Here is a 26731-nt window from a genome sequence, read left to right as displayed (position 1 = left end):
GTCCGTTTCCTCTCCGTTCTGCGTGACTGGGGATGTGAAGGAGTCACGTAAACAAACTGCAACTCCCGGCGGCCCCCGCGCGCAACAGGTCAGGGTTAGGCTGGGGCCGGGTTCGCGGTGCTGGCTGAGGCGGCGGCGGCGGCTACGGCTGGACGAGCCGGGCCGGAGCCCGCGGCGGGGGCCGTGGCTTGTACAACGAGGGTCGCGGGGAGGGACTGGGGAGGAAGATGGCGACGTCGGGGGCGAACGGGCCTGGCTCGGCCGCGGCCTCAGCTTCCAATCCGCGCAAGTTTAGTGAGAAGATAGCGCTGCAGAAGCAGCGTCAGGCCGAGGAGACGGCGGCCTTCGAGGAGGTGATGATGGACATCGGCTCCACCCGGGTGAGGGGCCTCGCTGGGGAGCGGGAGCAGAGCTGAGCAGTTACGGAACGGAACGGAGCGGAGAGGCGGGGCGGGGGCGGGAGCCGCTGCGAAGGAGGCGGAACGCGGCAGGGACCGTGGGCGCCGCCGTCTGGGAGGCGCGGGTTGAGGGCCGAGGGGCAGGAAGACGGATTTTGCTGGGGGAGATCGAAACACTGGAGACGTTGGGGGTATGAAAGTGACTAGGGAGCAAGTACGTCAGGCAGGAATGGGCAGAGAGGGGAGATGGTCCCTTGAAGTCTGTCGGAGGTAGGAGGTGGGTACTCGTGCATCCCTGATGGAGCCCCCTCGGAGACGCTACTGAAACGTCCCTGATGTTAGGTTATTTGTTGAGGGGATGGTCTGCTTGCCCCTAATCTGGTTCCTCTGAGTTTGTGATCTCTTCCAAACTGGCCCCTCTGCCCTGTTGTGCTACTCTCGGTACTTTGGTATCTCCAGGAAAGGGCCCCTTGAGTGGTTTGAACAAGCAGTGCTGGGTATAGTGGGGCAGGAAGTCCCCTTCTGCGTCCCGTCCCTCTGCTTCCTTTTTCAAATACTTCTTGTGGTTTCCTGATGTGAATGAAGGTGAGGTCCATTGCTTGGTGTTTTGCCCTGGCCGCCTTGGAGGAGAGGTAGGTGTTTGAATCCCAAAACCGGGTAACTGTGTGGCTATAGGTTGTGTGGAACTCAGTGGTTTGCTGAGGTTTCTAGGAAGATGACTGCTTTGTGGATCAGTTTATGGGATGCGTTGGAGGGTCTTCTGTATGTAGGGAATATCCATTCCTAGGAAGTTCCTGAAAACTTTCAGGCCTCTGAAAGGCTTCTGAAGCCCCTCTGGTCTTGGTTTCTTGCTTCCCAGGGCTAGATGTCAGAGAGAGCAAGGGGTGGGAGTTTGCCCAGCTGGTGTGCAGGCCTAATTTAGAGACACTTTATTTTCAAAATGGCAGATGAGGATACTGCAGGGATCCCTCATGGCAGAGAGAGAGAATGAATTAAGGGGAGATGGTGGAACATAAATACCACATTTCAAGGCTCTTTCTGCTGGTCTGATTGTGATTGCGTCTATCCATGACTGAGTCTGACTGATTGTATTTTTGTGTGTATCTCCCTTAACTCTGTTAGTCTTTTTGTGTTTTTTCCCTTTTGAGTCTCTAGGGACCACGTGCCCTAGTTTGTGGGAATCAGAACAGAGAAAGTTAGGTGGGGAGGCAGATGAGGGGGGTGCGTGCACACATGTGCCCACTCACATGCTTGCCTGTGCATAACCCACTCTAACCACCATGAGGATTATGATCTAACTGTTGATTGCCCCCCTTTAGGAGCTTTTGATCTTGCTGGGGACAGAGACAAGAAGATGGGAAAGAGGCTGATCTCCAGCTAACAGCTTGAGGCCCTGCCCTCTAGACTGTGATTCTAGCAGAGGCATGGTGGGATCTTAGGGCTTTTAGTACAAAGAAAGGCTGTGAGAAACTCAAAGCTGGGGCTTCTATTTCTATCTATGTGGTGCCTTGGTCTACCAAAAGTTCCCTTCTACCCACCTTGCTCCTGCTGGTTAATTTCTCTGCTACACAGAAAAGTCTGGTGGGCATACATGGCTAGGGCCTGGAGACCCAAGAGTCTAGAGCTAGAGATAAAAGACCTGGGGCTTAGCCTGTTAGCTGGCCTGGTGGGAGGTTCATTTGAGGCAGATACGGCCTTGGGGGCCTATAGCACTGAGACTGAGGTTGACATGTATGTTAATAAAAGTTTTGAAGTGGCCCAGAAGTCAGCATAGTGCTCACTGAACTCCCTGGAAGAGACGGTCAGTTCTGATGTTGGCTTATGTACAACAGCCTGACCCTGGAAGCTCTTAAAACTCACCGCTCTTCAGCCGCCCTCCTCCTAATGGCCTTGCTTGGGGTGTGTTCTTTTGGCTGATGGCAATGGCGGAACCTTGGAAGTAGATGCTCACCTCTCACAGAGGGACACGAGATCTGTAGACAGACTAAACCCATGCCAGGCTAAGGGTTGTGATGTCTTACCTCTGTGCCAGGCATATCTCCCCAAAGTGGGGATGAGGCCAGAAAGATGGTTCTGACCCAGGCTGCAGTGGGCTGCTGCTCCCTCTCTGACCTCCTTTCTCCAGGATTCTCTGCTAATTTAGGGACCTTAGGATTCAGTGGAAGAATACCCCTTGGTTTTGGCACCATTTTTCTAGCTAGGAGAGCTACTATTTCTTGGATTTTCTAGTTCAGGAGGTGCAGGCTTTGTTTAGCCTTCCTGAGGCTGAGTAAGTGACAGAGCCTAGAAGCCTGTCCTTTCCAGAATGAGAAGGAAAGAGGCTTGCAGTAATGGCTCTGTAACATTTACCTGTGGCCTTCCCCTTATCTCCCAATTAGTCTTGGATACGATGGATTATTTGTACCAGGTCTCAGTGGACTTTTCCCCCAGCACTGGATGTTTTTCGGGTAGATTTCTTTTTTTTATTTAAAAATTTTTTTTTGTAGAGACGGGGTCTTGCTATGTTGCCCAGGCTGGTCTCAAACTCCTGGCCTCAAGTGATCCTCCCACCTTGGCCTCGCAAAGTGCTGGGATTACAGGGGTGAGCCACTGCATTTGGCCACTGGCAGATTTCTTAAAAGCAGCAGTAGCAGCACATCCTGTTGACAAAGATGGCAAGGATAGCCAAAAGGAACAGTGCTCAGTACCCTCCCTGACATTCCCATTTGTCCCCCATGTCTCAGTTACAGGCCCAAAAACTACGGCTGGCATACACAAGGAGCTCCCATTATGGTGGTTCTCTGCCCAATGTCAACCAGATTGGCTGTAGCCTGGCTGAGTTCCAGGTAAGTACACACCAGCCAAGGAGGAGTGGAGGTTCTTAGGCTGCTTCCTCTGCTGACTTAACCTGTCCATTTTGGCAGAGCCCCCTCCACTCGCCTTTGGATTCATCACGGAGCACTCGGCACCACGGGCTGGTGGAACGGGTGCAGCGAGACGCCCGCAGAATGGTGTCCCCACTCCGCCGATACCCCCGCCACATATCCTTCACAGAGGGGTTGGGGGGTCTGATGGATGGTGGGATGGGGTTCCTTAGGGACTTGTGGTAGGAAGGAACTTTAAGTGTTGTCCAGTTTCATCCTTCTCCAGGAACTCTCCTTTACCCAGCCTCCCTGAGAAGTGACCATAACCCATATGTTAGCACTGGCTCCTGTGACAGGGAGTTGTTGCTCTTGAGACTGTGCCCTCCATCTCTGGCTGTCTCTGACTGTCCTTAGTTCACCTCACTCTTTGCTGCCAGAAGTGAGGCTCTCTGATAAGTCTCCTGCTAAAGGAGGTTTGGTCCCTCCTCCTTACATTTCTGTTCTTTTTTTTTTTCTTTCACATTTCTGTTCTTAGCTTTCAATCTCAGAGACCTACAGACCTGTTTCCCCCAAGCCTTGTACAGACATTCTCCTATATTTTTCCAGCCCCATTAGGCCTGATTCCCTTCTTTTCCATTGTTGCCTCTTGTAGAGGAGAAAGATATGTGTTTCTTGAAACAACTCATTTGCTACCTCTATTACTCTTCTCTCATCTGGTCCCCAGCCCGTCTAGTCCCTCTCTACTTTCTTCCTTAACTGGTGCTGTTCACATTGACAGTTCTCCCTATAGTCCTGCCTACTTATCTCCTCCCCCAGAGTCCAGCTGGCGAAGGTAAGTGCCCAGGGCAGGCAGAATTTCCTGCCCACTCCCTGCCATGCTTCTGGTTGGGGCTGGGATTACTGGGCTAGGGTTTCAACAATACCTGCTCCCATAACAGCAGGGCTGGAAGGGGTGGGGGCAGGTGGAGTAGGTGGGTCAGAGTCCAGTCTTGGCCATGTTGACACGAGTGGCCAAGCCTCCCGGTCCAGCCAGAGCAGGACCAATGGGAACTGTAGCCAGGCAGGGTGTGTGTGTAATGGGGAGGGGAGAATGGCAGGGTAACAGGTGAAAATGGCTGCCTTCTATTAGGGCAGACTCTCAGACTTAGATGTAGACTCTTAGACTTCTGAACCCCTCCTCTTGTCCGTCTCACCTCCAGTATTCATACCTAGCAGAGTTGCTGGGCTCTAGGATTCCCATTCAGCTTGTTCTGGGAGAGAGAAGTTAAGAAGTTTCTGAATCTGTGAGATTGACTAGGGGAGTGGGTTCATTGGTCATAGACATAGGAAGAACCAGAAAGGAAGAGGCATGATCTTGGGTGCCCAGCCCTCTCCACTTCTACCTTGGCTGCCCAACATTTTCCAACCCGATGCTCACTGTTCCTGTCCATTGCCAGCTTTCCTCCTTATGACTTTGTTTTTCCAATCCAGAACGATGCCCTGGGGCAATTTCCCAGCAGAGAAGGGACAGTTGTTTCGACTACCATCTGCACTTAACAGGTGACGGCCTTTGCCTTCTTGGGGCCACATCTCTTCTTATCTGTAGTTTCTGGGTCCCTACTCCCTCATCCCCACCCAGTTCTAGCCCAGCTAGTGTTTTCCCCTGCTGGGGAGGGCTTGGGGACTGGGAAGACTGTCATTGGTGCCAGCTCACTTCTGCTCCTCTCACAGGACAAGCTCTGACTCTGCCCTTCACACAAGCGTGATGAACCCCAGTCCCCAGGACACTTATCCAGTCCCCACACCTCCCAGCATCCTGCCCAGCCGACGTGGGGGTAAGTGGCCATGTCCCAGGGTTGGAAATAGCCATGGAGCTTTTGTTTGAAGCAGGTAGGTAAGTGGGCACTGCAGCCAACTCCACTGTACCCTCTGCAGGTTTTCTGGATGGCGAAATGGACTCCAAAGGTATGTGTCCCTCACCACTTATGGGTACTGAATGCCAAAGAATTTCTGGGTTGGTGTTGGGGATTTTGTATAGGTTCAAGGAACAGGATTCCTTCCCACCTGCCTTTGCCTCCTCTCCTGCCTTACTGGCTCCTTCTCCAAATCCCCCATCACCAGTCTTTCTCTTTCAAGTCCCTGCTATTGAGGAGAACTTGCTAGATGACAAGCATTTGCTGAAGCCGTGGGATGCGAAGAAGGTAGGCTGGGCCACTGGGTATCACCTACTATCCCTCTGCTATACTCTTTCCATGGGGCAGTCTTCCAGGGTTCTCCATTGAGCACTGTTCTCATTTTCCACATTCTCTCTTCTCTCCTCAGCTGTCCTCATCCTCTTCCCGACCTCGGTCCTGTGAAGTCCCTGGAATTAAGTAAGTACCCCTATGAGATTGGCTGAGAGGTTAGGGAGGGAGATGTTGGAGATTGATCTCTGCTCTTCCCTGACCACTGCCCCCCTCCCATTTACGTCTTTTTCTCTCCTTCTCTTAGCATCTTTCCATCTCCTGACCAGCCTGCCAATGTGCCTGTCCTCCCACCTGCCATGAACACGGGGGGCTCCCTACCTGACCTCACCAACCTGCACTTTCCCCCACCGCTGCCCACCCCACTGGACCCTGAGGAGACAGCCTACCCTAACCTGAGTGGGGGCAACAGTACCTCCAATTTGACCCACACCATGACCCACCTGGGCATCAGTGGAGGCCTGGGCCTAGGGCCGGGCTATGATGCACCAGGTGAGTGGCTGTCCTGGCCGTGTGCCCACTCGGTGCTGCCTGGCTGGAGGGATGAAGGGGAGGGAGGCTTGAGCATCTGAGATTCTCCTGTGACTGCGCACACCAGCCCATCACCTCTGTACCCCAAGATTCCCTCACTGTAGTTCTCAGCCAGTGAGATCTGGTAGGTGTGGCTTTTCCTAGAAAGAAGATGGAGTACAGCCCCCAGGTGGGCAGTGCCAATCTCACTGTCAAGGACAGAGTAGGGAGGACATTGTGTTGCCGCTTTCATAGTCTGGTCACTGCTACCCATTCCGGGTGGACAGGGTCCCAGTTCCCATCAGTAATGTTGGCGTCTCTGGTTTTTTGTCTGTACCTGCAGGACTTCATTCACCTCTCAGCCATCCATCCCTGCAGTCCTCCCTAAGCAATCCCAACCTCCAGGCTTCCCTGAGCAGTCCTCAGCCTCAGCTCCAGGGCTCCCACAGCCATCCCTCACTGCCTGCCTCCTCCTTAGCCCACCGTGCACTGCCCACCACCTCCCTGGGCCATCCCTCACTCAGTGCCCCTGCCCTCTCCTCCTCCTCCTCCTCTTCCTCCACTTCATCCCCTGTTCTGGGCGCCCCCCCTTACCCAGCTTCTACCCCTGGGGCCTCCCCTCGCCACCGCCGTGTGCCCCTCAGCCCCCTGAGTTTGCCCGCGGGCCCAGCCGACGCCAGAAGGTCCCAACAGCAGCTGCCCAAACAGTTTTCGCCAACAATGTCACCCACCTTGTCTTCCATCACTCAGGTATGCGTGGCTGCCTTCCCTACATGTCTGTCTCCTTTCCCCTTTCTCTTCTCCTGCCATGTTCTCTCCCTCCCACCCTTCTTTCCTCAAATACCTCTTCTCCTTACTTCCTGCACTCCTTGTCTCATCCACACCTTACCATTCCTCTGTCTTCCACCTGCTCCATCTTTTATCCAACTTGTCTCCTCTTGCTTAAGAGTGTAAACCCTGGAGTGAAGTTTTTTGGTTTCAAGTCCTGGCTCTGCCTCTTACTAGCAGTCTCCTTGGACAAGTTATTTAACTTCTATGAGCCTCAGTATCCTCATTTATAGAGCAAGGATGGTTTTGTAAAGATCAAATGAAATACCGTACGTAAAGTACTGAGCACCATGTCTAGCCCAGGTATGTGCTGGACAAATGGTAGTTTATCCTCTCCCTTTCTTCCCTTCTTGGTTCCTATCTTTCTTTTCTTGTCTGTCTTTTTTCTCATGTCTCTGTCCTGCCCCATTCCCTCTCCCATTTTCCCCGCTTCTTTCATAGAATTCAAAGAGTCAAGAGAATTTCAGATCAGGAAGCCCAGTCCCTTCACTTTACAAATGAGGAAACTGGGGCCAAGAGGGAAGGTGACTTTCCCAAGTTTACACAGCAGGTTGGGAAGAGTTGGGACCAGAACTCAAAACTCTTTAGGGCTTTTTCCTCAATGCTAAAATTCTCAGCTCTTCCCTCCCTCCCCATGCATTTCTTCTTTTTTGCTGTATCTGCTCCCTTTTCTTTCACCCTAATGCTCTTCTTTTACTCTCCTCTGCCCAACTCTCTCTTCTTCCATTGCTGTCCCTGGAATGTATGTTCTGTGTTCCATCTCTGCCCAGGTCCCTTCTCCTGTAGGAAAGACTGAGGTCAGGCCAGGAAGGGCTCTGCTCTTTTAGAGCATGGAATGAGCATAACTTCCTTCCTTTCTTTTCTCCTTTCCCTTCCTTTGTCTCCTACTCCCTCTGACCTCTTCCAGGCTCTAGAACAGCAGTTCTCAACTTCACGGTGTTGTTATCAATCACTTGTGAAGTGCAGCAGTAGTTCCAGGACCAAAGTTTAAGAATGGTTTACTTCTGGAGTGGATTCAAAATTACCCTTGTGTTAGCCTCACTCAGTCACTTTCATTCTGATGTGCATTTTTGAATAACTGCCCATGAGATGCCCAGGAGATGCCCATGAGAATGTGGAACTTGAGGATGGTTGCAGCTTAAGAGGGTGGGAAGCCCTGGCTAAGAGTTTTCCCTGGGGGGCACACTGAGGAGTAAGCTTCCTCCTTTTTCCTTTTTTCAGGGCGTCCCCCTGGACACCAGTAAACTGTCCACTGACCAGCGGCTGCCCCCATACCCTTATAGCCCCCCCGGTCTGGTTCTGCCCACCCAGCCACCCACCCCAAAGCCTCTACAGCAGCCAGGGCTGCCCTCTCAGGCCTGCTCAGTGCAGCCCTCAGGTGGGCAGCCCCCAGGCAGACAGCCGCATTATGGAACACTATACCCACCTGGGCCCAGTGGGCGCGGGCAGCAGTCTTATCACCGGCCGATGAGTGACTTCAGCCTGGGGAACGTGAGTACTAAGGCTCCGAGCTCAGAGGCAGGGGAGAGGAAGAGGGTGGGTCGAGGGGGCCTGAGTGTATCTCTGGTGCACTCTGAATAGGGAGATCTAGGCGGGGGGAGATCTCCCTTCCCCTGGGTAACATAGCACTGCCAGCTTGGGGTTCCTCTCTTCCTGCGTTTGACCCCCTACTCCTGCCCCTCTATTTCTGCTCAGCTTGCTCTTTGATGACTACTGCCTTGACCCGTTTCTTCCTGGCATGCACATGCTCTGGCCCAGCAGGTACGGTGCCCACACCTACTTCGGGCCCCGTGCTTGCTTTTGTCGCTCTGCTTGCTGCCACCTCCCTCTGTCATTGCCTCTGTTCCTGGGGTGGATGAAGATTGCTGGGCAAAGGGGATGTGTTAGCAGGGCGAGGCAGGGCCAAGCAGGAACACCTGTTCTGAAGCCCACTTCCTCAAGGTCTGTGTGTCCATAGCTCGAGCAGTTCGGCATGGAGAACCCATCAGCCAGCCTGGCGCTGGATCCCTCTGGCTTTTCCGAAGGGCCTGGATTTTTAGGGGGTGAGGGGCCAGTGGGTGGCCCCCAGGATCCTCACACTCTCAACCACCAGAACTTGACCCACTGTTCCCGCCATGGCTCAGGGCCTAACATCATCCTCACAGGTGAGGGGGTATGGGTGGCAATGGGGAATGGAAGGAGGGAGTAGTACAGCTGGAGATTGTGGGGTCTCGGAAGAGTTCACAGGGCGGGGTCCTCACCCATCTCTTCTACCCACAGAAGACTCCTCTCCAGGTTTCTCTAAGGAGATTGCAGCAGCCCTGGCTGGAGTGCCTGGCTTTGAGGTGTCAGCAGCTGGGTTGGAACTGGGGCTGGGGCTAGAAGATGAGCTGCGGATGGAGCCACTGGGCTTGGAAGGGCTAAACATGCTGAGTGACCCCTGTGCCCTGCTGCCTGATCCTGCAGTGGAGGATTCATTCCGCAGCGACCGGCTCCAGTGAGGAGACCTCATCACCATCCCTCTTCTTGGCCCCATCCCCTATCACTGTCCCTTTCCTCCCTTCCCCCTGGCCAGTAGAGACTCCACTCTGCCCCCAGATCCTCTTTCTAGCACGAACGAAGGATCCTAAGAATGAGAAAAAGCAAGGGGTTTGTCCAGGCAGCCCCTGAATTCTGCACAAAGGGTCGGCCTGGGGGAGCTCTAGGGAGGGCCTAAAGCACTTGTAACTTTGAACCGTCTGTCTGGAGGTCAGAGCCTGTTGGAAAGCAGGGGGTAGAGGGGAGCCCCGGAGGCAGGGCTTGTCCGGATGCCTAGGGGTGGGCAGTGCCAGCCCCTCCTCACCACTCTTCCCCTTGCAACGGAGGAGAGAGCCAGAGTGGGTATTATTTTTTATTAAATATATTATATGTTAATAAAAAAAATCTTATCAAAACCCTTGGTGTGGTTGGCTACTATTTGGGGTGTGCATGGGGTTGTAGGGAGTTCTTTGGCCATAGGCCCTTTTATCTGTTAGCTTTTTGCATTTTCTCAGCACCGTTGTGCTTTGTGGAAGCGCCCCCCCCATCATAATCCATACCCAGCATTGGACATGGGGTCCCAGGATGGATGTAGGGTTCCATGGCAGCAGGAAGTGACCCATGTGCCCTCTTTTGTGTCTGAGGCCCTGCTGTCACATCAATGGAGGGGGGCTTTGGCTCAACAAGTTACTCCACTTCCTCAACCCCCGGCCTGGCAGTGAGCTCAAGGGAGTCAGAGGGTGAGGAGGTGGTTGCTGGCTGAGCTCACAGTTCTGATGTTTCCAGGAGAATAACCCTAGCTTTCCTGGGGGTAGCTGGCCTCAGTGGTAAGGCTTCCAAGAAGAGGGCAATTAACAGCTGCAAACTGAAGGTTGGTCTCACCTGGCTCTCCTTTCTTTACAGCCCTTTGAAGTCTAGAGGTCCCGCACAAGCCTCTGACCCCATGCTCCTAGGTCTCAGGAGAAGCCCTCGTCCCCTAGCCCCTCACTATACATGAATTCACTTCACTCTCCCCACTTCTCCACTCATTTGAGTTTTAATTCAACAGATCCCTGAATGCCAACCACGTTCTGAAGAGGTTTCCTCTTTCTGGATTCGGTTACTACTAGCCCTTTGACCATCTGGGCCTCTGCTCTCTCTGCCACCCCTCACAGTGAGAAGAGTAGTGCCCCTCCTCAGCTACCCTACGGCCACCACTCTATTCCACACCCTACAGCCCTGGCCTCTCCTCTTCCTCTTTCCAAAGCTCTTGTCATTTTCAGAAAAGAGAACTGAGAGCTTTTGGCTCTGGCCCAAAGGGAATGCAACATGCCCTAAACCTGCAAGTGGGGGAAGCCACCTGGGTCCCCACAGCCTAGGCCTTCAGGGCCTTCACCTTGGCCGGAGGAATGCACACCACGTCTGACTGTAGGACCGAGGGCGGAACGGGAGCCCGCCTCTGACTTCAGGGCCGCCTGGGGTTAGTGTGCTGCGGCACCGGCTGGATGTTGGGAAGATGCCTAGGTGCAGGGGGCCCTCCCAGCCGCCAGGGGTCGCGCTGCAGGCGGCCCGGCGCTGGGCAGGCGCTTGCCAGGGTCACGGCCAGCGGCCGAGGAGGGGGGCTGGGGGTAGTGGCAGCGCCCGCGGCCGGGGAGTGGGGTTGGGGGGAGTGGACGAAGCGGGGCGCGCGGAGGAGCGCTGGGCCCCCAGCGCCGCGGGAGCTGGGAGGACTGAGCTGCCCGAGCGAGCGGCGCGGCAGCACAGTCCCCGCGTGGCGCAGCGCGGCGGGGACGCTGGGACCGCCCAGATCTCCCTCCACGGCGCCCCGCGCCCTGGTGCCCTCAGCCGGCTCTTCTTCCTTCACTCGCCGCCCGGGCGGGAGAGGCGCCCAAGTCGGGTGCGCCATGTCCGGGGCCGGGTAGCCCCGCCGCCCGCCGGCCCGCCGGCCCGCCCTCCGAGCCACCCGCCAGCTGGCCGGCCGGCCGGGGAGTCGCGGGGCAGGCAGGTAGGGGCTGGACCGGGCGGGGCGGCGGGCGGGGAAGGAAGGGAGGGAGCGCCGGCGGGGCGGCGGATAGTCCCCAGCTGTTCTCCAGAGCTGCACATCTGGTTCCGGTTCCTCTCTCCCGGGGAAGTGAAAGTGGAGGGGAGGGCACAGCCCGGAGTTAGCTCGCTGTGCCCGGCATCCTGCACCCCTCCTGCTCCCGCGGGTGCCGGAGCCAGAGCACCCCTCCCTCCCCCTCGGGTCACGCGGCGGCCGGCGCTGCTGCCGTCACGTCCTCGGCCGCCGGCGCGCCTGCTTCTCTCTGCTCTCCCGCTCGGTCCTCAGCCTCCTCTCCCTGTGTGCGCCCTTTGCCCCAACCCCAACTTCCCATGGCCCGGCATGTGGGCGTTGGGACCTGGAGTGGCCCCCTGTGGCCCTTGCCTTCCCCAGGGAGAAAGGGCTGCTTTCTGCAAGACTCTTCCCTGCCTGGATGAAGGGAGGCCTGGGTGCGCAGGTCCCGCGGATGGGTGTCGCCCACTCGCCCCTTAGATAGTTCCACCTAATGGCCTCTGCCTGCTGCTTTAGGCATAGGGCTCCCATCTGTTTGCAGTGGATGAGGGACAGGGCTGTGCCCCGGAGTTAAATCAGGAGGTTGACGCTGATTCCTGGCTTCACCTCCCAGACGTGGAGGCTAAATTTAGCTGGGGTTGGAGCGTGATGTGTGTGTGTGTGTCCAGAGGCCAGGTTAAGAGAGGCAACCTGGCTCCATGAGGTTCCCTCACTCCCCTGTTCTCTGCGGAAGAGTGGGCGGTTAGTAGGACGGTACATCCTGGAACCGTGCTGAGCCTCCTCTGCCTTGCTCAGGGTCTTTTGGTTTGAGGTTCCAACTTGGCACGATGCTGTGCTGGCACCCACCACGCCACCACACACACCCATAGGCTGACTTCCTCTGAGCTGCAGCTTCCCCTCCACTGTTTCAGGAAGTAACCTCCCTTCCCCTCTGAAGCACTCCCCCCCCCTCCAACGAGCTGCAAGCCACCCACCAGGCTCTTTCCCAGCTTCTGCACCGTGGGGCACCTCAGGACCCTTGGGGTTCCTACTCACCCCGGGGTTGGGCCATGGAGGCAGGTGAGAACACAGTTACTGACGGACTCTTGTGGGCCCGTTTCTGTCTCTGGGCTCCATGGTGGAGGGTGTTGGATGGCTGGGACTGTCTCCCTCAGCCACTTTGTACCTAACTGGAGATACCTAAAGATCTTAAAGATAGGAGGGCACTGTTTTTTTGGCCAGGTTGGTGGAGTTAAGCTAGGAAAAAGGACACTTGAGTCTGGTAAAAAACTCTAAAAACTTGGGTTTTGTGGGCTTTCCCACAAACCTGTGGGGTCCTCTTTAGAACCAAGAATGGACTCTTTAAGAACATTAGCTGGATCATGAGGTTCTTATGATGTCATAACTAGAGTAGGAAGGTCAGAAACCCTTAAAAAGACTGCAAGATTGGTATGATGTCATGGCCAGAATGAATGATGTCATCAAAGGCCATTACAGAAAAGATTGTGATCTCTGATGTTATAACTCTATGTGTAGGGAGTGAGGAGGAGTGGGGCCTTTAAAAGGGGTACATGCACAATGTGACGTCAGAGCCCAAGTTAGCTGTGTGTGGTGGAGTAGAGTTTGGGTTCCTTGGGGTCTGGTACTACTAAGTGGGAGGGACCTGATCTCTTTAAGGAGCTGTGGTGGGCTGTGAGAGCCTGGTGATGTCACAGGCGGGAGAGTTCAGGATTGGCTGACCACTTATCTTGCCTTTCCTTGGAAGGACTAGGAAGAGGAGGGGAGCAAGGGAGGGGGCGCACCCTGGTTGCCATGGCAACCACAGCCTTCCTTGCTTCATCTCTCTCCCATTTGACCATTCCAGATGCAGTGAGTGAGGGGGGGGCCATGGCGGAGGAGCGCCCCCCCCGGCTGGTGGATTACTTCGTGGTAGCTGGGCTTCCAGGGAACGGAGCACCCATCCCTGAGGAAACGTGGATTCCTGAACCCAGTGGGCCCCTGCGCCCTCCCCGGCCGGCTGAGCCCATCACGGATGTAGCCATCATTGCTAGGGCACTGGGCGAGGAGGTGCCCCAGGGCTATACCTGCATCCAAGCTTCTGCTGGGGGCCACCCCTTGGAACTCAGTGCTGGGCTCCTGGGTGGAACTCAGCCTGTCATCTGCTACCGCAGGGGCCGTGACAAGCCCCCCCTTGTTGAACTGGGGTAGGTGTTCCTACCCATGCTGGTACCAAGGGAGGCTGGGTGGGACTTGGGTGAGACAGGGAGAGGAAGGGGTGTGGGACACGGGAAGGACAATGGTAATGGGAACAGGGTGGGTTAGCAGCTAAGGAGGAGAGACCAAAGTGTGTGTTTCATGTTCTCACAGATTTGGGTTCATGTGCCAGTGCTGGTGCTTGTGAGTTTGGGCAGGTTATTGAGTCCTTCTGGGCCTATTTCTCATCTGTAAGATGGGGATAATACCTCCCCATAGGGCAGCTGAGAAGATTAAATGAGATAAACATGTGATGGACTTAGCACACAGTCCATCACTGGTGGCTGGTATTATTCCTAGTGTTTATTAATGAGCATGAGAGCCATGGAAGGCATGCGGTATTATTGCCCAAGAAGTAGAGCCAAGGGCTAAAGAGGGAGCACAGGATTCTGGAGGGCGGAGTTCAGCAAGAAGAGGTAGGCTCTGATGTTGGAGTTTGACAAGGCTGAAGGTGCAAGGCAAGTTTAGGGGCTAGGTAGGCAGGTCTGGCAGGATTGGGGTCTTTCTCCTCTACCCTGACCTTTTAACTTCTCTGCTTTCTGTGTCAAGGGTGTTGTATGAGGGGAAGGAGCATCCCAAGCCTGGCTTCCAAGTGCTTGACACAACACCCTACAGCCACTCAGCCAACCTGGCCCCTCCAGGCCCTGGGCACCCCCGCACCTACCTCACTTACCGGCGGGCAGCAGAGGGGGCAGGGCTGCATGCCCTGGGCATCACTGACCTCTGCCTGGTGCTGCCCAGCAAGGGTGAGGGCACTCCTCATACTTACTGCCGGTTGCCCCGCAACCTCAACCCTGGCATGGTGAGTGAAGCTAAGAGCTAAGACCTGGGCCATCTTGGTATAAGGGCACAGACATTGGGCACAAAGGGCATTCTGGGACCAAGGCCTCCCACAGCAGGGGTGGGCCCAGATGAGTGACTCTGGCCTTGGGGGGTTGTTATTAATGGGATATATAAAGATACAAGACCATTTAGGGTTGGCAGAGAGCAAATGGACCTCAGAACTCTTTGTTAGCTGTGTATCTGTTTGTCTCTTGTCATTTCTGGGGCAGTGGGGCCCAGCAGTGTACCTGTGCTACAAGGTGGGCCTGGCCAAGGCCAACACGCTGGTATATGAGGCAGGTGAGTAGCCCCTTTGTCCCTCCAACCCTTTGAGCCTCCATGCCCCTCTGCCCTGGTGCTTCTTAGCTGGCACCTTCAGTGTCCCCAGAATTTGCTCCCCTTTGCCACTTGGCCCTCCTCTGGGATTGCCTGCTTCCTTTCCCTGGAGTCTGATGGACCCTCCTCCTTTTGGGTACCCCCCACTCTGCTGGGGGTGTAGAGCTGCTGGGCCGCTACCCGGAGGAGGACAATGAGGCATTCCCGCTGCCCGAGTCAGTGCCCGTCTTCTGCCTGCCCATGGGGGCCACTATCGAGTGCTGGCCTGCGCAGACCAAGTACCCTGTGCCCGTCTTCTCCACCTTCGTGCTCACGGGTGCAGCTGGTGATAAGGTGGGTATGTGGAGTGTGGTAAGGGGTCTGGGCTGTGCAGGGCCTGCCTGACTGCCCCTCTGCCCCCTGCCAGGTGTATGGTGCCGCCCTGCAATTCTACGAGGCGTTCCCGAGGGCCAGGCTGTCAGAGCGGCAAGCACGGGCGCTGGGCCTGCTGAGCGCTGTGGAGCGGGGCCGGGCACTGGGGGGCCGAGCTGTGCGCAGCCGGCGCGCCATTGCTGTGCTGTCCCGCTGGCCTGCCTTCCCTGCCTTTCGCGCCTTCCTCACCTTCCTTTACCGCTACTCCGTCTCAGGCCCCCACCGCCTGCCCTTGGAAGCGTGAGCAAGGCTTCCCGGTCATTGGGCAAGCGTTAGGAAGGGATGGGGAGACCAGGAGAGCTGGGAGAGATTAGGATGTGGGGGGCTGGGCACAGGGGTAGGGGACAGGGCTGCAGTGTGTGGTTGTACAGTTTGTCCATTGCAAAAATGCCACTGGCTGAGGGGGTGAATGGAACCTAAAATCCAGTCTACACTTGCTAGCTAGGTCCTGGCAAGGGGCTGTGTATGCCTGGAGGGGAATCTCTTTTCTGATTTGTATAAATTCTGTGTATAATGGCGTTTCTGATGACTGACACAGGTCTGGAAGCGGGGTTCAGGGAGGAATAGGTTCTTGAGGACAGGTGAGGGAGATGAGAAGATGTGGCTGAGGTAGGACAGGGATAGACGGGGGATCTGTTTGACCTGTGTCCTTCTCTCCCCTAGGCATATCTCCCACTTCATTCACAACGTCCCCTTCCCTTCCCCACAGAGGCCCCGCATCCTAGTGCAGGTGAGAGCTGAGCTGGGGCGGGGCTGGATGGAAGGAGGGGAGTTGCAGGGGCTAGCCATCATCACCCTGACCCGTGGCTCTTCTGCCCTCCCAGATGTCTCCCTATGACAACCTGCTCCTCTGTCAACCTGTGTCCTCACCCCTGCCCCTCAGGTATGCGCCCAGGTTTGGGGGAGGGGAGCTTTAATGACCAAGGACATGGTAGGTGGCAGGCAGGTGTGTGCAGCTGTTGATGCCTATGCAGGCTGGGCCCAGGTGGTATCTGTGCCTGGTGTCTGGGGAAGGGTCTCCTGGTGACTCTTTCCCCACCTTGGCATTGCCCACAGTGGTGCCAGCTTCCTGCAGCTGCTGCAGAGCCTGGGCCCTGAGCTGGCTGTCACGCTACTGCTGGCTGTGCTCACAGAGCACAAGCTGCTGGTCCACTCGCTGCGGCCAGACCTGCTCACCAGCGTCTGTGAGGCCCTCGTCTCGGTGAGTGCCACCCTGCCCAGCCCACCTGCCCGAGAACTACTGTTCCTTCTGGTCCTACCCCCATCCCTGCCTGGACTCTTCCCTTACTATTCCTTCCTTGGGGAAGGTCCTCAGCCCCTGTCTCTGGGCACAGCCTACAGGGACACACAGCTTCCATCAGGGGCTCTTTTTGGAGTCTACCTCCAACAGCCTCTCTCAACAGGCACCACCTTCCCAAGGCCAATGCCCTCTTTCTCCTGTGCCCCCTACTGTCACCCCAAGCCCCTGCTCACTGGTTCTCACACCCTGGTGCTTCAGATGATCTTCCCGCTGCACTGGCAGTGCCCCTACATTCCGCTGTGCCCACTGGTGCTGGCAGACGTGCTGAGCGCCCCTGTGCCCTTCATTGTGGGTATCCACTCCAGTTACTTCGATCTGCACGACCCGCCTGCTGACGTCATCTGCGTTGATCTTGATACCAACACGCTCTTCCAGTAAGAGGCTGGGTCTCACGTGGGGCTGCAGGCAGTGGACATGAAAGGGCTGGTGCGTGGAGTGCTTCGGAGAAAAAGTGGAGGAGGCTGGCGAGGAGCCCCATCACCCTTTCTCCTTATGCTTATCCCGCAGGACTGAGGAAAAGAAGCTCCTCTCCCCTCGGACCCTGCCCCGCAGACCCTACAAGGTTCTGTTGGCCACACTGACAAACCTGTACCAGCAACTGGACCAGAGTGAGAAGCCTGGGTGGGGTGGGAGCCTGGGAGCTGCCAGTCTGGGGAGGCCTGTGGGAAGGTAGACATTCCTTGAGGAGGTGAGAGGAGTTAGGATTTCATTTGGTGGAGGTGAGGGGGATTCAAATTCCAGCCGAAGCTAGACAAGGGGCAGTCTTCTTGAAGACGCTGGGAAAGTCAAGCTTGTCACTGGGGACGCTGGAAGCTTTTAGTCGCTACTGGTGCAAAGTCTGTCAGAGGCTGGAGGTGGCGGTGGTGAGGGCCTGTGTGAAGGGAAGGGTCGAGGCATGCACCCTGGGAGCCAGCCATGACCCTCTGGCCGCACTGGTCCCCAGCATATACTGGACCCGAGGAGGAGGCATCCCTGGAATTCCTGCTGACAGACTACGAGGCAGTGTGTGGCCGCCGGGCCCGGCTGGAGCGCGAAGTCCAGGGAGCTTTTCTCCGCTTCATGGCCTGTCTGCTCAAGGGCTACCGGGTCTTCCTGCGCCCACTCACCCAGGCCCCCTCTGAGGGGGCTCGTGATGTTGACAACCTTTTCTTCCTGCAGGGTAAAGAGGGCCTGTCTCTGCCTGGATGTGGTGTCATGGGAGGAGCTGGGCAGGGGCTGGGCTCCATGAGGAAGGAGAGGGAGCTGGGAGCCACTTAGTTGCTTATTCCTTCACTCAGCAAGTGTGTTTGTGGGCACCCGCCTTGACCCACTCACTCTGATGGTCTCGCGGGGAGTAAGGGTACAAGGATGAACCAGCTGTGGCCCTACCCTCTGGGGGCCCTGGGCTTGGAGTGGACACAGTGGTCCCTATGGAGAGAAGCCCCCATGGGCAAAGCTGTGTTTAGGGACCCTGCCCTTCAAAAACTCTAGTCTGAGGCAATGGGTTCAGACAAAAGCAGGGATTACATGGGACCACATGCTGGGGAAGCTGAGCTGGTCAGCTTGGTATGTGGGGCAGTTGTACCAGAGGAGCTAAAGAGATGATGGCTTTGCTGACCTTAGTCCTGAGTTGGCAGGGAGCCAGGAAGGTGTTCAGGAAGGGTATGGCTGTGGTGGGGGTGGGGAGCCCTGGTAACCTCCCTCCTATGCCCCACTCTCATCCCCCTCAGGCTTCCTCAAATCCCGGGAACGCTCCAGCCACAAACTGTACTCTCAGCTGCTGCACACACAGATGTTCTCGCAGTTCATCGAGGAATGCTCTTTTGGCTCTGCTCGGCATTCTGCCCTCGAATTCTTCGACTCTTGTGTTGACAAGGTATTGGGCATTGTCCTTTCATGTGCCCACTGGCCTCTGCTCTCCTCCTGGTTGTCTCTGTTGCCCCAGGGCCATTGTTTATATATTAACCATGACTGGGATGGCACCCCTGGAATTACACAGTGCACAACCTGTGCAGCCACACATGGCTGGCTTCCTATACTTACTAGCTTACTATTCTCCCTTTTCTGACTCCATCCCCCCCAGGCTGTGTCTTTAGGGCTCCTTCCTTCTGGTTGTGCTTTCCTGGGAGATGCCATCTTCCTGGACACCCTGGCCCTGCTCCATGCCCACTCTATTAACACTCACTTACAATTCTGCTGCAGGTCCACCCAGAGCAGGAGAAGCCTGAGCTGACACCCTTAGTGGAGCTGGAGGAGCTGTCGGGAAATGAGCTCACTGTCTTCATCACGCCTCCCGAGGAGCCACCGGTACCAGAGGGTGGTGAATCCACTCCCCAATACTGGTGAGAGCCTCTTGCCCCCTCACTTGTCCCAAGACTCCAAAGGCTGGTCCAGTGCAGCTTGTCATGTTGCTTCTCCCTACGCCTCCAGCTACGATGGGTTCCCCGAGCTACGGGCTGAGCTGTTTGAGTCTCCTCAAGAGCAACCTGGGGCCCTGCCTGTGCCGGGCCCATCCCGTAGTGCCCCCAGCAGTCCTGCCCCTCGCCGTACAAAACAGGTAACCAGTGGGTGGACGCCATCAAGGGACCTGGCTCAGGCCAACAGCTGCTGCTTCAGTTTCCTCATCTGTAAAATGAGGATAATAATAGTGCTTATCCCATAAGGTTGTCAGGAAGTTTAAATGTGCCTGGCACATGGAAAGCACTGTACAAACATTAGCTTTTGTTACCATCATCATTACTATTGTCATATCGTCATCATCTTCATCCTCTGAGTGCTCTAGGAATCCAGGGGCTGGCACCTGCCCATGCGCAAGGGCCAGCCTCTGCCCGGGCTCCAGGCAGGGCTGCAGCCTGTGGAGTACGGCATCCCTCCTGCCTCCTCAGAGCACAGACCCTTCCTTAGGGAAGGTGCTGCTTTTCCCCACACCATTTTGAGACCTGCTGTGGCATTGTACTCACCCTGGTGTGTCCCCTCTCCCACCTAGGAGATGAAGGTTGCACAGCGGATGGCACAGAAGTCAGCAGCTGTGCCTGAGCTGTGGGCCCGGTGCCTGCTGGGGCACTGCTATGGGCTGTGGTTCCTGTGTCTACCTGCCTATGTGCGGTCGGCGCCCTCCCGCGTACAGGCACTGCACACAGCCTACCATGTGCTGCGCCAGATGGAGAGCTGCAAGGTGGTGCTCCCTGATGAGGTAGGCAGCTATGGACCTATGTGGCTATGCCCGTACCCAGTCCCAGTGAGGCTTGTGCAGCCATGGGGGCTGTGACAGAGAAACTTGGTGGAGGCCAGGGAAAGCAGATGGGAAGCCCCAGAGCTGGGCAGATGCTTCACAAACATGCACTGAGTGAATGAGCATGTTCAGGGTATGGCAGTAGAAACTGCAGGGTGACAGGGTCAGCAGGAAGACCAGGTGGCTCTGAGGCAGCCCCAGGACCTGCCAGGGGCCAGTGAAGTCTGTGAGAATTGGGGAGGCTGGAAGAGGGTGCTTGCTGAGACTTGATGATTTTGGTTGGGAGTGAGTCTCCTGTCATCCTGTGCCTCTCCTGGCCCAGGTGTGTTACCGGGTGCTGATGCAGCTCTGCTCACACTACGGGCAGCCTGTTCTATCTGTGCGTGTCATGCTGGAGATGCGGCAGGCGGGCATCGTTCCCAACACCATCACTTACGGCTACTACAACAAGGTACCTAATTTGGGGCAAGGGGTGGGACGGCAGCCTGTGCCAGGGTATGTATGGGGGGGATGCTGCTCCTTGACACCTGTCGCTCTCCTCAGTCCTTGGAGATTGGGCCTCTACAATTAAACTAGGTCCTGTAACCATTGTCATCCACTGTGCTCCTGTGGTGCCTTAGCACCTCCAGACAATTTTTTCATACTTGGCTGCTTTGGTTCTCACTCACAACTGCCCTGTTTGTAGCTAATAGTTTTAGCCAATATGCTAGGCACTGTTCCAAATATATTATACATTTTAAATCATTTTATCTTTACAACAGCCCCATGAGGTGGAATGATTATTATCCCCATCTTATAGATGAAATGAAGTTACAGAGCATTAGTAACTGTCCAAGATCCCACAGTGAATAGTTAGGGAGTTAGAATATGAGCACAGGCATAATCATGTCTCCTGAACTCAGGCTCTTAACCATGATCCTAAACTGCCTCCTTTTTTGGAGGTGGGGGGAGAGACAGGGTCTCGCTCTGTCACCCAGGCTGGAGTGCAGTGGCATGATCATAGCTCACTGCAGCCTTGAACTCCTGGGCTCAGGCAGTCCTCCCATCTCAGCTTCCTAGTAGCTGGGACCACAGGCATGAGCCACCACACTTGGTTTGCCTCCTGTTTTTTGGATGATGAAATTAATAACCAAAAAAATGAAATGATTTCTTCAAAGCCATATAATATATAGAGAGAAGATTCTGCATACAAATTTTCTTCATTGCTTCTGGCTTCTCCTAAGGCCCCCTTGGAGGCAGCTGCTGGCAGCTGCCTCTTTGGGCTCTTGTTCCTGGCTGTGCCTTTGGCAGGACAGTCCTAGCCAGGATGTCTGGAGGGGAAGGTGGTCCCTGGGGCTCCAGGACAGGAAGTGGGCATCAGCTAGGGTCAGGGTACAGAAGTAGGCCATCCTGATCGGCACTGTGCTTGGTAGGCTGTGCTGGAGAGCAAGTGGCCATCTGGCACACCTGGTGGGCGCCTGCGCTGGGCTAAGCTCCGGAATGTCGTCCTGGGGGCTGCTCAGTTCCGCCAGCCCTTGAGAGAGCGGCGGCAGCAGCAGCAGCAGCAGCAGCAGCAGCAGCAGGAGGAGGAGGTATCAGCACATCAGGAGGCAGGCAGCTCCCAGCCAGGTGGGTAGGACTGGTGAGACAGGCTTGAGGTCGCAGTAGCCAGGCTTAGCAGGGAGAGGTATGGAGAGCTGGGGCTGGCCTAGTGGTTGGCATTGGGTTTTTGGGGATTGACAAACTACATTTTGCTGGTAACACAAGGGATAAATTTCTGCCTGGGGGGACCCTGCAAACCCAGGTCCATCCAAGCTCTGTTTTGGAATAGGGGTCTGGGTTTCCATCTGGCTGCCCCTAAACCCTTTCTCTGTCTTTTACAGAGTCCTATCTGGAGCGCCCCTCTCCCAGCCGCCCCCTTCAGCGCCAGACAACTTGGGCTGGGCGAAGTCTGCGGGACCCAGCCTCACCCACTGGGCGCCTGGTGAAGAGTGGCAGCTTGGGCAGTGCCCGAGGGGCACAGCCCACTGTAGAGGCTGGTGTGGCCCACAGTGAGTGCCCTGGTCTGACCCCCAGCCCCAGGCAGCTTTGCTAACCACTTGCCAGTAAGAGCCAGGGTGGAGGGGTGGCCCTCTGTGGTAGTAGGTACTGTAGAGTCTGAGGGTAGCTTGCCTAGAATGTTGTCATGGTGGGGGTTGTGGTGCCAGAGTTTGTGCAGCCAGGAATTGTGTTTATTCGGGAAAGGGGTAGCTGGGGGAGGGGCTGGGCTACATCTTCTCTGATTCTTTTCTGTCCTGCAGTGATAGAGGCCTTGGGGGTCCTAGAACCCCGGGGATCACCTGTGCCCTGGCATGATGGAAGTCTCTCAGACCTAAGCCTGACAGGGGAGGAGCCAGCACCTGGAGGCAGCCCAGGAGGCTCAGGCTTGGCCCTCAGTGCCCAGTCCACAGAGGCCCTGGAAGGGCTAAGTGGGCGGGGGCCCAAGGCTGGTGGGCGTCAGGATGAGGCAGGCACCCCCCGACGAGGGCTGGGTGCCCGCCTCCAACAACTGCTCACTCCTTCCCGCCGCTCCCTTGCCTCCCGCATTCCCCCACCTGAGCTGCCCCCTGACCTGCCAGCCCCAGCCCGCCGCAGCCCTATGGACAGCCTTCTGCATCCCCGGGAGCGCCCTGGGTCCACTGCCTCTGAGGTAGCCAGCTAGTGGAGGGTCCAGATGCCTTAGCATCGGGAGGGCTGGGGAGGAGCTGCTAACTGGGAGAATGCCCAAAAAGGGGGCCCTGAGGAGTAGTTGAAACAAGCACCCTAGATGGAGGAGCTTGAGGTTGGCTGACTGCTTTCTCATGTAATGGCAGAGCTCAGCCTCTCTGGGCAGTGAGTGGGACCTCTCAGAATCTTCTCTCAGCAGCCTGAGCCTTCGCCGTTCCTCAGAGCGCCTCAGTGACACCCCTGGATCCTTCCAGTCACCTTCCCTGGAAGTAAGGATCACCCCTCCCAACACATGTGCTTGAACACACACATACTACACAGTCACTCTGTCAAGGCAGGGGATGGGGAGGAGGTGGAAGGAGGCTGGCCTGGGAGGGAGGTGGGAGGGGCTGGGGAAGGAGCATGGACTCTAGAGTGCCAGAGTTCAGATGGCCTACTTCCTGGGGTCTCCCTGCCTACAGATTCTGCTGTCTAGCTGCTCCCTGTGCCGTGCCTGTGATTCGCTGGTGTATGATGAGGAAATCATGGCTGGCTGGGCACCTGACGACTCTAACCTCAACACAACCTGCCCCTTCTGCGCCTGCCCCTTTGTGCCCCTGCTCAGTGTCCAGACCCTTGATTCCCGGCCCAGGTGCCCAAAGCAGAGCAAGTGCTGCGGGTGGGACAGGGAGGTGGAGGTCCTAGAGCTGACCCCTCCTGCTATCCCCCTGCAGTGCCCCCAGCCCCGTCCCTGCTGGTGCCAGTGGCAGCAAAGATGCTCCTGTCCCTGGGGGTCCTGGCCCTGTGCTCAGTGACCGCAGGCTCTGCCTTGCTCTGGATGAGCCCCAGCTCTGCAATGGGCACGTAGGGGTAAGGGCTGGGCCAAAGAGACATAAGGAATGGGAGTGTGTTGCCCTGTGTGGGGACCTGAGGGGTGCAAAGGAGAGATGGGGCGTTGAGGGCAAGGGGCATCCCAGAAGCTGTTGGACATGTGGTTCAGTGGGAGGCAGGGTTCTTGGATGGGCCCATGGTACATGCCCTCTACTGCCCGTCCCCTTTGTGCCTGACAGGGTGCCTCCCGGCGGGTTGAAAGTGGGGCATGGGCATACTTGAGCCCCCTGGTGCTGCGCAAGGAGCTGGAGTCACTGGTAGAGAATGAGGGCAGTGAGGTGCTGGCATTGCCCGAGCTGCCTGCTGCCCACCCCATCATCTTCTGGAACCTTCTGTGGTATTTCCAACGGCTGCGCCTGCCCAGTATTCTACCAGGCCTGGTGCTGGCCTCCTGTGATGGGCCCCCGCTCCCCCAGGTGAGTGCCCTCGTGTGGTCCCTGCTTCCTAAATGCCTCCCTCCACATCTCTCAGCTCTTTGTCCTCTTAGTGCTCTGTGTCCTTGGCACTGTAGGAAGAGCACAGGCTATGGACTCTGTTATATCTGGTTTGACTCCTGGCCCTTTCACTTTACAATTCTGATCCTCAATTTTGTCATCCGTAAAATGGCATAAGCACCTACCTCACATGGCTGATGTTTAGACACCTTGTGTAGTGCCTGGTACCTAGCAAATGATTCATTAATATTTGTCTTTTAATTCCATCAATATTTATTGAGCACTTTTTAGATCCTAGACACAGTTTTTAGGAACTAGGGATGTAGCAGATTACAGAACAGAGTCCTTGCTCTCAAGAGCATGCATTCTTGTGGGGAATGAGAGTTCCTTTCCCTCTTCTCTTTGGCCTTGTCCTGTAATGTCCCTGTGTCTCTTTGTACATTGCCTGCCCATTTTTTATTCTTTGCCTCCCATTCCATGAGCCTAACTATCTCCCCTATCTTGGCTTCCCCAGGCCCCATCTCCTTGGCTAACCCCTGATCCAGCCTCTGTGCAGGTACGACTGCTGTGGGATGTATTGACCCCTGACCCCAATAGCTGCCCACCTCTCTATGTGCTCTGGAGGGTCCACAGTGAGTCTGGTATTTGGTCTAGGGTGTGTGGGGGGGGTCCCATGCCCAGAGGGCTCAGTGACCCTGGTGACCTTCCTTCCCTTCCTCCAGGCCAGATCCCCCAGCGGGTGGTATGGCCAGGCCCAGTACCTGCGTCCCTTAGTTTGGCTTTGTTGGAGTCGGTGCTGCGCCATGTTGGACTCAATGAAGTGCACAAGGCTGTGGGGCTCCTGCTGGAAACTCTAGGGCCCCCTCCCACTGGCCTGCACCTGCAGAGGTATGATGCTCCCATCTGGGTGGTCCCTGGCCTGCCCAGGGCTCTGCATTCCTTTTCTCTCACTCATACCCTTCTGTCTCCACTATAGGAGCATCTACCGTGAGATCTTATTCCTGACAATGGCTGCTCTTGGCAAGGACCACGTGGACATAGGTGAGGGAGCAGGCAGGGTGCTGAGGAATTTAGGGACCTAGGGCCAGGTGTGGGAGGCAGGGGTCCTAATGCATTGACTTCCACCCTGTTCCCTAGTGGCCTTCGATAAGAAGTACAAGTCTGCCTTTAACAAGCTGGCCAGCAGCATGGGCAAGGAGGAGCTGAGGCAGCGGCGGGCACAGATGCCCACTCCCAAGGCCATTGACTGCCGAAAATGTTTTGGAGCGCCTCCGGAATGCTAGAGACCCTCAAGCTTCCCTCTTCAGCCTGTGGTGGGGAGGTGAGGGACAAGGATTCTAGAGATAAACTACTTCCCTATTCCCTTCAAAGAAGAGTTGGGAACAGGCTGGGAAGCCTGCCCAGCCAAAGGCTCCAAGCGGGGACAGCGGAAAGAGGGACCCACTGTTACCAAAAGTTACAATTCCCCTATCTCCACCCTGCCCAATTTACTCATGCTGATGTTAGGGGAGGCCTAGGGGAGCTGGTACAACTCTGTTCCTCCCTTGTCCTATACCAGGAGTTCCCCTCCAGGGTACCCACAGATCTACACTGCCCTGGTCATTTTGGAAGTTTTTGTTTTAAAAAACAACTGGAAAGATACAGAGCTACTGAGCCTTTGCCCTCAATGGGAAGGAGGGATGTCATTCCCTACCAATGATGGTCCCTCTTCCCTGGCATTGCTGAAGGAGCCCCAGGCTCTCCATGCCTTTCTACCTTAGTGTTTATAGTTTAAGTTATTTATTCTGGAGCCACAGCCCCCTTGTTTAGGAGGTTCTTATGGAGAGTAAGAAAGAAAAGGGAAATGGGGCACCATGGTCCAGTGATTTGTAGCTCCTTGAAAGTCAGGCAGTGGGAGCTAGAGGAGTCCCAAGCTCCTCTTAGGAAGAATTGGTGCCCCCTCCAGTCCTAATCCTTGTCCACCTGCCCTTGGGGAATGCCTCACCCACCCAGGCCCTGACCTGTGCAATAAGGATTGTTCCCTGCGAATTTTTGTTGGATGTAAATATAGTAAAAGCTGCTTCTGTCTTTTTCCTTCTGCCTCCTGTTCCCTGGGTCTGGGATAATGGTGGAAGATATCTCTTATTTTCCCCTGACTGCACATAATCCTTTCCACCTTTCCATCCTTTGCAGGCTTCAGGCCCACCCTGCTTTCCCTGACCATGTCTGGTACTGGCCACTTGAGGCATAGGGAGTTCTTGGAGTGGGAGAGGAGTGAATCTGGTGCTGGCTATGGTGGTGCCAGTCTGTGTGGCACTTCCAGCCCTCCCACACAATCACCCCCTTGTCCCTCATCTGCACCCCACACAAAGACTCCATTCTTTGGGGGCCCTGAGCTCATCTCTGCCTTATTTCCTCTACCCCATTCCCCTCCCCCCGAACTTCTCCAGTACCTCCAAAGGGATGATAACCGTTTCCCCAGCAGTTGGTGTTGGCGGCCCTTGTGCATCCTGGGGGCCCTGGGCATCATCCTAGGCCCTGTTGCTCAAGCTGCAGGCAGTACTCCTCCAACTAGGGTCTCAGCCTGGGGACAACACCAGGAAGATTGGGGCAAAGATTAAGGGGCTCACTGCATCTGGACATCAGGAAGATTGGCATCATTTTTCTAATCCCTTTGGCCCACTCTGAGTTCTGTATAATGAAATAAACACAGGAAACAACTCCTAACAGAGCTGCAAAACCAATTACCAAAGAGAATTAGCCAACAAAACAGAAATGCCTTGGGGAAGAAGGGCAGGAGTATCAATGGAGGAAATAACTGACACCAGCCTGTAGTGCAGATTTCTCAGGGGTGGAGATCAGTGGATGAAGAGAGAGGTACTACTTCTACATGCTGGGACCTTCAAGCAAGAGGACCCTTCCCCATCCTGTCTTGAGCATGTTAGGATGCTTTTTCAGTGTCCTGAAGAAGCGTCACAGGAGAGAACCAAGGGGTTTAGGAATTGCCATCTGTCTTGCTAGGACATGCTCTCTTTAGAGGAAAACTGTCATGTCACCCCAGTTTCTTTCTTTGTTTTTTTTGAGATGGAATCTTGCTCTGTCACTTGGGCTAGAGTGCCGTGGCA

At 55.8% G+C, this 26731-nt stretch overlaps 2 protein-coding genes across 9 annotated transcripts; both read left to right on the top strand.

Annotated features, from left to right (window-relative positions):
* Window positions 1-82: 82 nt before the first annotated feature.
* On the top strand, window positions 83-9713 carry CRTC2 (CREB regulated transcription coactivator 2). Of its 5 annotated transcripts, none has more exons than XR_006733840.1 (14): window positions 83-380; window positions 3122-3223; window positions 3302-3418; window positions 4012-4073; window positions 4712-4780; window positions 4952-5055; window positions 5156-5185; window positions 5357-5421; window positions 5543-5592; window positions 5711-5955; window positions 6317-6723; window positions 8023-8292; window positions 8497-8562; window positions 8759-8845. XR_006733840.1 is itself a non-coding variant. In XM_045545144.1 (14 exons), exons 1-14 carry the CDS (start codon window positions 228-230, stop codon window positions 9279-9281), a joined length of 2079 nt encoding a protein of 692 aa, XP_045401100.1. In that variant the 5' UTR covers window positions 83-227; the 3' UTR covers window positions 9282-9713. The 5 variants fall into 5 exon arrangements, 4 of the variants coding, with proteins under 4 accessions (XP_045401100.1, XP_045401099.1, XP_045401101.1 ...); XM_045545144.1 differs by lacking the exon at window positions 8497-8562 and adding an exon at window positions 9064-9713 and having other exon boundaries at window positions 8759-8945; XM_045545143.1 differs by lacking the exon at window positions 8497-8562 and adding an exon at window positions 9061-9713 and having other exon boundaries at window positions 8759-8945.
* A 1494-nt stretch (window positions 9714-11207) lies between these two features.
* Window positions 11208-25700, top strand: DENND4B (DENN domain containing 4B). 4 transcript variants are annotated; one of them, XM_045545140.1, is made up of 28 exons: window positions 11443-12385; window positions 13170-13509; window positions 14108-14360; window positions 14611-14680; window positions 14880-15049; window positions 15123-15367; window positions 15791-15857; window positions 15952-16010; window positions 16184-16328; window positions 16626-16801; window positions 16935-17035; window positions 17371-17586; window positions 18137-18282; window positions 18609-18748; window positions 18837-18963; window positions 19393-19599; window positions 19961-20089; window positions 21051-21246; window positions 21501-21668; window positions 21918-22306; window positions 22470-22592; window positions 22785-22954; window positions 23037-23172; window positions 23373-23609; window positions 24142-24259; window positions 24350-24515; window positions 24604-24668; window positions 24765-25700. In XM_045545140.1, exons 1-28 carry the CDS (start codon window positions 12376-12378, stop codon window positions 24908-24910), a joined length of 4515 nt encoding a protein of 1504 aa, XP_045401096.1. In that variant the 5' UTR covers window positions 11443-12375; the 3' UTR covers window positions 24911-25700. The 4 variants fall into 4 exon arrangements, with proteins under 4 accessions (XP_045401097.1, XP_045401098.1, XP_045401095.1 ...); XM_045545141.1 differs by lacking the exon at window positions 11443-12385 and adding an exon at window positions 11208-11281 and having other exon boundaries at window positions 24142-24515; XM_045545142.1 differs by lacking the exon at window positions 24765-25700 and having other exon boundaries at window positions 11436-12385; window positions 24142-24183.
* Window positions 25701-26731: the final 1031 nt, after the last annotated feature.

The sequence above is a fragment of the Lemur catta genome, chromosome 3 (assembly GCF_020740605.2).
Source record: "Lemur catta isolate mLemCat1 chromosome 3, mLemCat1.pri, whole genome shotgun sequence".
Classification (NCBI taxonomy): domain Eukaryota; kingdom Metazoa; phylum Chordata; class Mammalia; order Primates; family Lemuridae; genus Lemur; species Lemur catta.
The sequence above is the reverse complement of the archived record's forward strand: the minus strand, read 5'-3'. Positions and strand labels throughout refer to the sequence as shown.